Here is a 13,232-nt window from a genome sequence, read left to right as displayed (position 1 = left end):
CCACCTCTTTCCATTCCTGCTCTTACTCTCCCACGGCACAGGCAGCAATCCTGAGATTACTACCTTCGTGTTCCTCTTTCTCAGCTGTCTACCTAATTCCCTATAATCCCTTTTCATGACCGCTTCCCTCTTCCTGCCTATGTCAGCGGTATGTATATGAACCACAACCTCTGGCTCCTCACCCTCCCCTTTCAGGATGTCTGGGATGCGTCCGAAGACACCCTGGATCCCAGCTCCAGGGAGGCAAACCACTATCCGCGACTCCTGTCTGCATCTGCAAAAATGCCTGTCTGATCTCCTCACTATCCCCTCACTGATAAAATACTAACACTTAAGCTTAGATTAGATTCATAAACTAATGGAACAGTCTACATAAAGAGACACACAAACACAGTCCAAAATTGAATAAAGTATGAAATTTGGACAAGGTTTAAACATGTATTTTGGCTCTTTGGAAATGTATTTTAGCTGTATGTTTAAGAAATCTGTACACTTTAGCCAAAAGCAGGTTAACACAACGCTTAATGGGGTAAGCGGTATATTGAGATGAACAACATTCTTTAGGACAATGAAACTACAGAATGTGTAAGTTCTTATCAACAACAGATACTGGCAATAAGGTTATCTCAGCCCCTTCATGAATAAGGTTCATATTGTGCAGCTAAAGCAGGTCTTCTCGGCTCCATTGTGAATAGGATAATTCATATTGACCAGATAAGGCAGGTCTGTCTTATGAATAAGGTTGTTTATAATAAAGTAGGCCTTTTCAGACATGGGATTGTACATCTGTCTGGCTTGCTCATTGACGTAAGCAAGGGTTGATCTTTAAGGGTCAATATCTTTGACATTTTATAGCCAAACGTCAGAGGTTACTGAGCAACAGAGGGAGGAAGCATCCTGATTCTACGGACCAATGAAACCCCATGAAGTCAAAAATGCAATTGGCTAAAATATATGGTGGCTATTAACTATGATAGATTTGTATTGAAAATGACTATTCAAAACTATTGGAATGCTCGAGGTCTTCTCAGATAGACAGGCATTGGACTGCTCAATGCTCATTCTCCCATTGATCATTGGTCAATAAAGATACAACTTTAAACAGGACACTGGCTTTTGTGAGTCTTTGTATTGGCTGAAGTTTTGGTGATACATAGCCTCCAGGGAGCCACTCAACATAAAAATTATGCTTTTTTTCCCCTTCAGTACATTGATAACTTATGGCAGGTTGGTATTTGTGTTTCCATTGAACATAAAAGCCTGTAACGTGATAAATTTGAAGTGCATTGGTTACTAGTGCATAATGAAGGTTCCTTCATTCTTCTGTATAGGGATGGGTGAAAATAGACTAAGGTCACTTGCCCTACTTAGCCCTTCCTGTTTGTTTAAGTATAATTGCAAAGGGACCTTTGCTCACATCATATCCTAGACCCTGGGATCTTGGAACACGTTAAAACTTTCATAATGCAGTGAATGATAGAGACAGTATAAATGGAGAAGACCACAGTTTATTATGCTCCAGGAATGTTACTGTCTTAAAATATTTACTTTGAGGAAATATTTGAAGAATATTTCACTACAACAATTTAATGAGATGTCCAACTGTCACACCAATATAATTTATCTTGGGTTTCTTTTTTTCTGCTCTCTTAGCAAGCACCAGAGAGACATTTGTAATAAATCTACACTGTTTCCCTCCAGCAGTGAAGTTTTACGGTGCTTTATACAGGAAGTAATTTAGGAACATGTAGTAGAAATGGAGGTGGAAAAGCTTTATGCAAAGACTAAGTTCTATAACACAAGTTAAGAAAAAAATATGAATAATGCATCCTTTTGAATTATTTATTACTTTTGCCACAAACCAAAAAAGATTCTTCTCCATAATGAATTTTTAACGTGGAGAACTTGATAACAAAAGCCATTCGGAGAGAAATAAAGCTGTGTATCGTACCACTTGTTTAGAAAACTGCAAATATATTTTAATCTGGATGTCAAGGCTTCACTTTCAACTTTAATAGTGAGATTTCTGTTCATCGACAAACGGTGAGATTTGGTTCTGAAGGAACCCTTTCAGTGGTTTCACCCTCTCACTGAAAGTAGAGAGGAAAAAAATGTGGGCATGTAATATTTTCTTATCTTACCAGGTTTTAAATCAAATGAGAAATATGTAACAGGATATGTGGAAACAATTCATATTTCAGTTTCAGCTGAATTCTTGTCCTGATCTTCCGTCCCACCAGCTTCCACATTCATCGGATCATCTTCTGCCACTCCTGTCACCTCCAGTATAATACCGTCACCAAACAAATTACCACTCCCTTCACCCATAGCGTTCTGAAGGGATCTTTCCCTCTGTGACACCCTGATTCACTGCTCAGTCACCCAACATCCACTCTGTTTTTCCTACTGTACTTCTCCATGTAAGTGCAGGAGATGCACCACTTCTCCTGTTAGCTCTTCTCTTTTCACCATACCTTCCAAATGACAAAGCAATTTACTTGTGCTACTTTCTATTTAGGACATTGAATTCACTGCTCAGTGTGACCTCCCCTCCACTGGGGAGACCAAATGCAGACTGGATGACCATTTGTGGGCACCTCCACTCTGTCCACAAGTGTGACCCTTAATCTTTCCTTTGCTCCCACTTTGTAGCAGGTCAAGGACAGAAAAGTCAATGTTCCAATGGAGCTCAACACAATAGGAAGGAACAGCACTATATCATTCATCCAGATACTTTGCAACCTTCTGGTTTCAACTTCTGAATTCATTAATTTTGGATCATGACCTCCTTCCACTTTTGTTTTCTTTGCTGGCTTGGCTATTTTCCACTTGTCTTTAATTTCCCTTACTTAACTTTCGGAAAGCAGCTATTGTGCCATCCTACTTCCTCTAGACACATCTTTAGTTCCTTTGTTATCCCGTTATTACTCGGTTTGGCTTTGAACCAGGAAACCATTTTTCTTTTCATCTCTCTTGCTCTCCACCTTCTCTCCATCCTATTACAGACCTTCCCTTTTGTTGTTCCCACCCTCCCCACCACCAACCCCCTTCACTTGCTCAAAACCTTTACGTTTATAACATTTAAGGTGAATGATGACAGACCTGAAACATTAAGTGTCTTTCTCTGACAGATATTGCTAGAACTGCTGAGTATTTCCAGCCTCTTCTGGTTCCCAGCATCAATGGTATTTTGGTTTTGTTTCGGTGACTGAATCCATCTCTAATCCTGGTAACTGTGAGGCTGAAACAGATTGCCGTCAGCCTTGGCATCACATTTGTTGCTGAGATGAGCAAGTGATGGCACATCTGTTTCATCACTGAGAATACATACTTCCACCTCCGTAACATTGCCTGACTCCAAATTTGCCTCAATTCATCTGCTGCTGAAACACGCATATGTTCCTTTTTTACCTGTAGACTTGACTTTTCCAATTCCCTTCTGATCAGCCTCCCACTTCCCGTTGTTTGTAACATGAGGTCATCCAAAACTCTTGTGTCCTTACTTATACCAAGTCTTGTTCACTCATCACCTCTTTTCTCCCTGAGCCACATTGGCTCCTAGCTAGACCATGCCTTGACTTTTAAATTCCATCCTCATTTCAAATTACTTTGTGATCTCAGTCCAACTTATTTCTGTAATCTCCTGCAGCCCTACAATCCTCTCAGATATCTGCATTCCTCCAATTCCTGGGCTTTTGAGCATCCTGATTTTAATCATTCTACCTCTTGGATGCTGTGCCTTCAGTTGCCTGGGCTCTAAGCTCCTATGTTCTCCCTAAAGCATTCTGCGGTTTGACCTCTCTTTCCTCTTTTCAGGTACTGCTTAAAAACCTACTTGTTGACCAAGCATTTGGTCATCTTCCCCAAGTAGTGAATCAAATCGCTACAGTGCAGAAGGAGGCCATTCAGTCCATTGAGTCTGCAGCAACTTTTGCTCAGGCCCTATCCCCGTAACCACATGTATTTTACCCACTAATTCCTCTAACCTATCTTGGGACACTAAGGGGCAATTTAGCATAGCCAATCAATCTAACCCACCCATCTTTGGAAATCGGAGCAACCAGAGGAAACCCACATAGATATGGGGAGAATGTGGAAACTCCGCGTGGACAATCACCTGAGGCTAGAATTAAACCTGGGTCCCTGGCACTCAGGGGCAATAGTGCTAACCACTCTGCCACCGTGTCACCTTGTAATCTCCTTGTGTGGTTTAATGTGTAATTTTGTTAATGCTCCTGTGAAACCCGTTAGAGAATTTTACTTGTCTGAAAGATGCTGTATTAATGTGAGCTGTAATAGTTTGTATATTTGAATGGCTGATCTTATCCATTAGATTTTTAACTCTTCTTTGACTATTGGCAGTTATAGAGCATAAAAGCCATTGAAACTGGTGTTAGATGTTCGCACAACATCTATTTTTCTCTCCCCCAAGGCAAGATCTACCTGCAATGTTCAATTTCAGTCGTATATCTTTAATACATGCATTCCCTTAGGTCACAGTGAAGCTTACAATGTGAATTGCATTGATAAAATTTAGAGATAACAAGATGTTGAATTTTTTTTCAGAATTGACAAGCCAAGTAACCAATATGAAAGAAATGAACAACGATGATTGTAAGTGAAAATTTTAGTTTTCATCTGCTCAACAAGCTGATGATTTATTTTTAAAGAAAGATAAATATTCAAGGTAATAGAATAAAATATAGTAAGCGTTGACTATCTAGTAATTTAGTTTCATTTTTCCTACACTATTTGATGCAATTCCAAGTGGATTTTCCTTCATCTTCAAATTTGAAAATTTGCGTAGAGTGAATCATAGACCGGGAATTTACGTACAGTAACACTGCTAAGTTCCAGCAAGGAAGTCAACCACCCTTATGAACAGCAAAGGTGTTTATAAATATAGTAAGATAAAGGGTGGGATTCTTCCCCCACCACCCTTGCAGTGGGCTTGCTGGTGGCAGAGGCAGCTCACCATTGGCTACCAGCAGGATCTTCCAGTCCCACTGATGTCTGCACTATTTGTGTGGCTCACCCATCCCACTGCTGGGGAACTCACCATAGGTAGTTGCCTTTGGAAGATTCTGCTGGTGGGAAGGGCTGGAAAATCCTGCCAAAAAGTGGATTAAAGACAGATAATGCTCTGATGGACAATAGGACAGACCTTGGATATTGTATACAATGACAATAAGCAGATATGAGCTGGGTTTATACAGCGCTTCCAACTTTACAGCACCTAGTCAGTGTTCAATTATGTCTGAAACGGACCTTCAACCCACAACTTTCTGATTTGGGCAAGAATACCTTAACTAAGCTGAAACCTACTCAGACACGCAGATTCCACGCAGTCAGTGACCCAAGCTGGGAATCGAACCTGGGTCCCTGGCATCGTGAGGCAGTAGTCCCACTGTGCCACCAACTATCCCAATTGGTATAGGGCCTGGGTAGGATTGTCAGTACAGGCTCACTGGGCTGAATAGCCTCCTTCTGTACTGTAGGGGCTCTATGATAGTTAAGCAGATGATAGAATAATCCTCTGGTGTAAAAGTCTTGAAGGGTCGAATACTCTTTCGTCCAAGAAACTAATTGAAGTTGCTTTGTGGTGTCAATCTTTCATTGTCCTGCTGTACACATGCAAATATAATTTTTATTTCTACTAGTACGTAAATTTGAGATCTGTAAAGACGTTTGTGTGTTGCTAAAAAAAGGGCAATTTTAAACACATTTTGTACTAAAGTTGTCAGAGTTTGAAGAGTTGTTAAAGTTCAGTAGCAATTCACTGACTTTGGTTTGTTTTTGATACTAATAGGGTTTGACACATCTATTCGATCATTAAAGGTTATAGAAAGCCAGCAACTTATTGATCACCGTTACTGTGCCAAAGGAATTCATTGTGGGTTAGTTACTTTAACATATCATTGGCAACATTTTTTAATGTAATTTGATAAAAGGCAACAAATATACTAATATCTTAATTCCTATTTTTTATTGTTACACCAGAAGTCTTTTCTAACTCATAGTTACAGGCTAGAAAACCTCAAAGAAATGCTTAATGGAACTTAACTTGCACATGGCAACTTGGACAATCTTAGGAGGTCATACAATTATTTAACTTTCTCTGACTGGACATTTTCCCTGTTCATAACCTGTTTTTTTCTGATTATATTCCTGTGTTTCTTAGCTTTCATATTGTTCAGTTTTGTAGCCATTTTTCTTATTAATCTTCAACATATTTCCAACACACTCTGTTCTTGTTTTAATTTCCAGCATTTCTGCTTTTAATTTTCACTTGCATTGTTGGTAGTTCAAGTGATAGGACCATTGTTACTCTAACCCACTGAACATGCTGATTCTTGTATGTTGATCTTAGTCAGTCTATAGTATAGATTGCCAGCAGCACTTTCTCATTTAGCAGAGTGAGTGAGGGATACCTTTCAGGGAAATGGATGATTGAAACCCAAGTGTTTTCTTTTCCAAATTTGGACTTTAGTCACAAAGCCAAATATCTGTACCAAGTGAAAATCCACAAACAAGAAGCAAGAATAGCACTTTTCCTTTTATTGGTATGTGAGAGACTCCTAATAAAAAGTGATAATATTCATTTATTGAATTCAAAGAAATGTCCTGCATAAAATTTGATTGAGGATCAAACTGAAAGTGATGGGAGTAGACAATCAAATTCCATCAGCGGCTTCTGAGACTGTGGAGGTTTGCAGAATGAAACAGGCTACGGCAGATTAACAGAGCTTTACGTCTTGAGCTGATAGCCTGGAGATATGCAACATTACCTGCAAAGTAAGAAGTGAAAACTTCAAGAATTCTGAAGTGGTATAATATCCATCTGGTTAGCAACTGCCTTTGAGATTTCATCGTAAGAACGGAGAACATGATTGCAAGTTGTTCATAGTCTGAAGGAGCAACAAGAGTTTGGACAGAATGGCTCCAGAACTTTCAAAAGGCTGTGGATATTCAGTCAATTGAAATCTTTGTGTTAGAGATCGATAGGTCTTTGTTAAGTAACAATATTGGGGGACCTGGATCTGAGACACCTAAATGGCATTGATGTGTGGATCAACCATAATCTAACTGAATAGTAGACTGGGGAGACTGGCTGACTTAATCCAGTTCTATGTTCCTTTCTTTCTATACATCTTAAATTTATGCTTGTATGTGGACATGAAGTAATGAGAGTGTGTGAATATCTTTGCTGAAGCATGCTGGTGATATCTTCATATTCTGTTTTACTCTGCTAAAGATAGTTTTTCCATTGTTGCAAAATAGCCTTGTTATGTGACTTGTCCTGGCCTGCAGTCACTTGCTGGACAATGCGGTCACATTCCACTAAAGGACTTCATCTCTCATTTTAGTGATCAAAACTTGGTACCTGATTTTTGGGATAACTTTACTTAAGCTTGTTTTACAGTTAAAACAATTTTTACTCTGTGTATTTTATACATAGAGAAGTCTCACAATACCAGCTTAAAGTCCCAACAATTTCAGTCATATCATGACATTGTTTGGCTATAGAATACAAAGTTTAGTAGCTTTCTTTGTAGTTTGCATGACTGATGAAGGTACTTTGTTTTCAATGTTCTCATTTTTCTCCACTTATCATTCAGGAATGGCAACTATAGCTACGTAATTCCGATCAACAAATATACTCCCGTGAATATGAGAATTACTTTGGAAATGAAGTAAGTACAATTATGAAGCTTCATTATTTATTTTCTTCACAAACCAAATCCCAACAAGCTTGTATGTACCAATATTAATTGGCAATCCGATCGCCTTATAGTTTGCCACAGATTTAACTTAATTCGTTTCATATCGCAGATTTGAATAATTTATAAGAGTCTTAAGTTCTAAGGGGCTGGAATTTATTTAAGGATATTCAAAAGGTGTATAATTATGTTGACTAATTTTATTTCAGCTTTGGAACCATAACTTGCATTTCGTTGAATCCCTACAGTACAGAACGAGGACATTTAGCTCATCGGGTCCACACAGGCAATAATCCCACCCAGGCCTTATCCCCGCAACCCTTCATATTTACTCTGCTAATCCCTTTAGACTAAGCAAGAGGGACACTAAGGGCAATTTAGCATGGCCAATCAACCTAACTTGCACACCTTTGGACTTTCAATAGATCACAATGAGATAGTTGGTTTGCTATGTACAAAACCCTGAACCACAATCAGGTCATCTACATATCCTTTGGCACCATGTTCCTCATGAACATGCTGCGTGTTAAAAGGAGCAAGGCAGTACCCATCTGGCTGCGCTCCAGCCCTGAATTGAGCACACTCTGCACCAACCGGAGTTAGCTACCCCAGGCCAACCAATGATCTATGGCACTAAGGTATTGTTACTTTTGGGCGGGATTCTGACTTAGAGGTGTTCGGTCATAACCTCACAGACAGTAGCTTCACAGATAGCTACTTATTAGTAGTTCTTATGAGGTTCCAGGAACATTTTAAAATGTTTTATAGCAAAGTCCTTCAGTAACTGTAGAATTTTGTTGTTCCTGTAAATCCTGGCCTTTTTAACATATGGGCAATATCCAGAGATGTGCCCGACCGTCTAGTTGGCAGTGTTACATCTTCTGCATAATATACTCCTGATAGATAAAAACTTCCTTGTTGGATAAGCATTGTTATGACGTAAGAGAGTGTTGATTAAAATTAGATTCCTTAAAACAATTAATTTGCAGCCAGTGATTTGACACCGGATCATCAAGGAAAGAAGAGATACCAATCCCCTGATAATTTAAGTGTTTCCAATTTACTCCAATTCAGGGAAGGTTCTTCCTTAATTCCTTCTGTCCTAATTAGGGCACTATGGGAATCCAGGCCTTCACTTCCTTGATGACTTTGCCCACTTCAATATACATAGCAGTATCCATGTATAAATTTTCAATCAATTAAATCGTTTTTCCAGGGAGTCCCACCCTCTTTTAGACTTTTCATAATTAATGCATGCTCAGAGTCAAATGCCTTTGCAAGGTCAATAAAAAACCCTTCTTATGGCTTTTCCTTAATGGCTTAATTATGTCATCCTCCATATTATGAATGGAGGCAGGTAAAAATGTCTGAGAGCCCACAGATAAGGCTCCCCTGTCACCACATTTGCAGACGCATTTACTTAGCATTCTTGGTCTGCAGTGAGCAGTCAACCAGAATGGGGATGTTTATATACCAGTAACCATCCCTACTGGAATGATTATCAGCTTCTGCCGCAACCGTCTCCACTGTCTTCACTAAAACTTACCTGTAGAAGGAAAATTGGTTTCCATGAACCACCCAACCTACATGGCTTTGCACAGTTGGATTTTGTCACCTTGATAAAGTTTAGGAAATCTCTTTGAAACCAAACCTGGAAATAATGAGAACATCTAAATCCTAGGAAGACATTACCAGGAGCACCATGTGCAGGTACCGACTTGACCTTGTTTAAAACACCCCACAAAAATCCGAAAGTCGTAGTTACTCCCACCGTTTAATCACACTTCATTAAGTTTCTTCACTTTGACATTCAGAGCACTGAACAGAAATTGCATCGCGTCAATACCTGCCTGCAGCCTTTGCGATGCTTTGCTTTAATTAAACAGTCGGATTCCTCTGGTTCGCACCAGTTCTAAGTCAGCTGCTAGGTGCCGGATGAGGGCACCCGCCTGCTGGGGAGACTGAAGGGCACCGCAGCTCGGAAGATCTGCAGGAAGGATCTGGCATGTATCCAGAGTTGACAACACTCCAGAGGGCATTGCCTCGTCCAGCCGCAGCATGCGCCCAGTCCCGCTTCATACCCCAGCCTTTAGAGCCAATCCTTATCCAAAAGTTAGGAATCCGACTTGCTGACTTCCCTACGGCCTGGTGTGAGACTTATACCATCTCCCCCGGATTTTCGGGCCAGCAAGAGCTCACTGGATGTCGTTGGAACTGTGACGCTTTCCACGGCACGGGCCCTTCTCTTGGGGTGAACCCATTCCAGGGTGCACTGCCCTTCACAAAGAAAAAAGAACTCTCTCCAAGGCTCTCTCTCTGGGGTTCCTGCCAGCTTCTCTTGGATTGTTTACGTTACCAGAATCTGCTTAATTATTCTATGCAAATGAGCTGTTGTATAATATTTGATATTTCAAATCAGCACTTCTATACAGTACTGCTTAAACACCATTACTAATAACAGTCTAGGTTCCTTACAGAAGGCAGTCCTTCAATTAAAATGAACCTTAACCTGGCCTGTGGTGCACTTCTTTGTTTTTTAGTTGCCGATTGTTTTGTATGATCTGCAGATGAAAGTTGGACTGTTTTGAGCATAGAAGATCACAAAATTGTAATTTTCGAAAATTGCAAATAAATGCCTTGGGTTCATGAGTGTTAGAGTGGACCTCTTTATGAGGCTGATTTGTTCTTACTGCAGCATTTAATTAATAGGAAGTGGAATAGCCATTCCCAGACTTCATGCCTCCTGCTCTACTGCAGTTGTGCTGTCCTTGCTTTTTCCTCATTGGAGAAAATGTTTAAAACTTTGATCAACTGGGTTTAACGAATGAGTGTTAGAAATACTGCTGGAAAGACGACTGTCTAATCCGCTCTGTGATCAACATTAATGTAACCTCAAAGTAGCAACGGCAATAGAAACAATGCCACAGAAAAGTCAATGCTGAGGCACTCAAAGACCCTGAAAAGAGAGCCCTATTTAGCCAACCCCTCATTGACAACCTCATGTCTGCCAGTGACCCAGAGATGCAGACTGTCTACGGCGCCTAGTCTGCCCTCAAGGCCTTCATAATCAGCACCTGTGAAGAGATGTTTGGTCCCTTGACCACGAAACACCAAGGGTGCAATTTTCCCATCCTGCCCACCACAGGAATTATAGCGGCCAGGACACGGATCACGTAAAGGTCCATTGACCTCTGGCGAGATTTTCCAATCTTGAGCCAAGTGCGGCTGGAAAATCCCGGCTCAAGACTGGTTCAATGAGAACAACCAGAAGATCCAGAGGCTGATAAATTGCAAGTGCAAGGCACTTCTGAACCTGAAACAGGAACACAATCTGAGAGCAAGAAAGCATCTCGACAGGGTGCTGAAGACACAGGTCCAGCAAAGATACTGCAACCTGGTGGGTAGAAAGCAGTTAGCTGACAACCATGATGTGTGGTTTCATTAGTGTAGTTAAGGTCACCGATAGCCCAAACACCCAAAGTCCCATCCCACTGCTGGCCAAGAATGGAGAGGTGCTCCTCAAGAACAGGGAGGCAGTAAACGTCCACTGGAAGGAGCAAGCCAGGAGATCTCAAACGCTGTAATCATGAGCATCTTCAAGAAAAGTGACCAGTAACAGGAGGAATTTCCCTGCTGTCAGCAGCAGAGATAGTCATCACAGATCCTTATTGCCTTCTCTTGGCTGAAGTTTCTCCAGAGTCGCCACACAGATTGTGCCCACATAGGAACACAACAGACATGACCCACATCATACTACATGGGAAATTCAGAGAGCAGCACGAACCCTTGTATATGGTCTTCTTTGACCTCAAAAAAGGCCTTCAATGCTGTCAACTGTGAAGGATTATGGAACATTTTCAGTTTCAGCTGTGCCCAGATGTTTGTCACTATCCTCTGCCTGCTCCATGATGCACTCAAGCCAGGTCCCTGACCACCAGATCCACCACAGACTCAATTTACATATGGACTTGAGTCAAGCAATCTGTGACATTGCATTGACGCTCTTCTCAATCTTCCTTGCTGCAATTTTCCATCTCCCCCTCAGCAAACCTCTCACTGATGGAGCTAAACTATGGAACAAACTGGATTCTGTTCAGCCTAGGCTGCCTGCAAGCCAGATCCAAGGTGGTTCCATCTCTTGTTATTGAACAACACTATGCAGATGGTGCATGCATCTGCATACTCTAGCAAGGCCTAGCTCCAAGCCAACGTCAACACCTTCACTGAGACATACAAGAGTATGTGCCTTTCACTAAACATCCGTAAAGTTTTCTACTAACCTGCCTCACCCAACAGCATTGTGCCCCTCTATCCTGGGTTATCAAAGTTCACTGAGGCCTATGACAAAGTAGATCACTTTCCTTACTTTGGGCAGGCCATTTTGTCCTGTTGCCTGACACAAGATCCCTGAACCAAGCACTCCACTCAGAGCTTCTACACAGCAAGCAAAGAAACCCTTCAAGGGCACTTTCAAAGCCTCCTTGGTCTCCAAAAGTCATTCCCAATGACACCTACGAATCCTTGACCCAAAGTGGAGGAAAGGTATCCAGCAAGGAGCTAAATACCTCAAGATTCATTGCCAAGAGCCAGGTGAAGTCAAGTATCAACAGTGAAAGGAGTGAGTGACAACCTGGGCACTCCATCCAGCTGCTCATCCAATCACAATCTTCCCCACCTGTGACGAAGACCGTAAGTCATGCATTGGATTCCTCAGTCACCTGAGAACCCGTTTTTAGTGTGGGCGCAAGCCATCCTCGCCTCCAAGGGAGTATCTTAGAGAAGAAGTTAGAAATAATTCCTCCACATTATACATTATTTGATGTTAAAATGTTAACCTATTTATACTTTGCAGCACCACAGCACCTTTGATTGTTTATAAATGTTTGGTGAACCTTGGCGGGACTTGTGTCAAATCTGTAAGCAGTGGAACTAAAATGGATGGTTTGCAAGAAATGTCACAGGTAATTCATTATTCCAGTGCTCTTGTAGAATATGTTTAAATACCAAATGAAATTTCAGAATAATTTTTGCTGAGGAAATGTTTGTCAGAGCTTTTCATCAATTGATAACCACAGCTAATGACATATTATACTCGTACAACACCTTTAATTTAAATATCTCTTTACAGAGGAGTTCTTCTTTTTATCTCCAGGTTAAGTTTGCGAGCCACTGCATTACCTCCCGATAACCTTGCCCCTTGAAGACTCTTTTTATGACCCCAGCCAGCATATGTGTCAAACACTCTTGGATCCAGTCTATTGCCTCTGGAATCATTGCTGTCTGCAACTCCAGTAATAATAAACAAGAGGCCTGCAGGTCTGCCACTGGGTCTATTAGATGTATGCTGCACCATGATCCTGCCTCGATTTGGCCGGATGATAAATGTTATTGGGGGCAGGTGGGGGGGGGGGAGGTAAGGTATAGGAGCAGAATTAGGCCATTCAGCCCATTGCGTCTAATCCACCATTCATCTTAACTGATATGCTCTCCATCCCATTTTCTGCCTTCTCC

General features: G+C 41.1%; 1 protein-coding gene across 2 annotated transcripts in view; it reads left to right on the top strand.

Moving 5' to 3' along the window:
* The window catches only part of myrfl (myelin regulatory factor like), a 101,178-nt gene that overhangs the window by 42,868 nt on the left and 45,078 nt on the right, over positions 1-13,232 (top strand). For both annotated transcript variants that reach the window (XM_080191212.1, XM_080191213.1), the window contains exons 20-23: positions 4,567-4,614; positions 5,810-5,897; positions 7,620-7,694; positions 12,574-12,682. In XM_080191212.1, the coding sequence (XP_080047338.1) occupies positions 4,567-4,614; positions 5,810-5,897; positions 7,620-7,694; positions 12,574-12,682 (320 nt within the window). The remainder of the gene's footprint in view (positions 1-4,566; positions 4,615-5,809; positions 5,898-7,619; positions 7,695-12,573; positions 12,683-13,232) is intronic.

This window comes from Carcharhinus amblyrhynchos, chromosome 6 (genome assembly GCF_965287045.1).
Source record: "Carcharhinus amblyrhynchos chromosome 6, sCarAmb.v2.hapA, whole genome shotgun sequence".
Classification (NCBI taxonomy): domain Eukaryota; kingdom Metazoa; phylum Chordata; class Chondrichthyes; order Carcharhiniformes; family Carcharhinidae; genus Carcharhinus; species Carcharhinus amblyrhynchos.
This window is presented reverse-complemented; position numbering and strand designations above follow the sequence as displayed.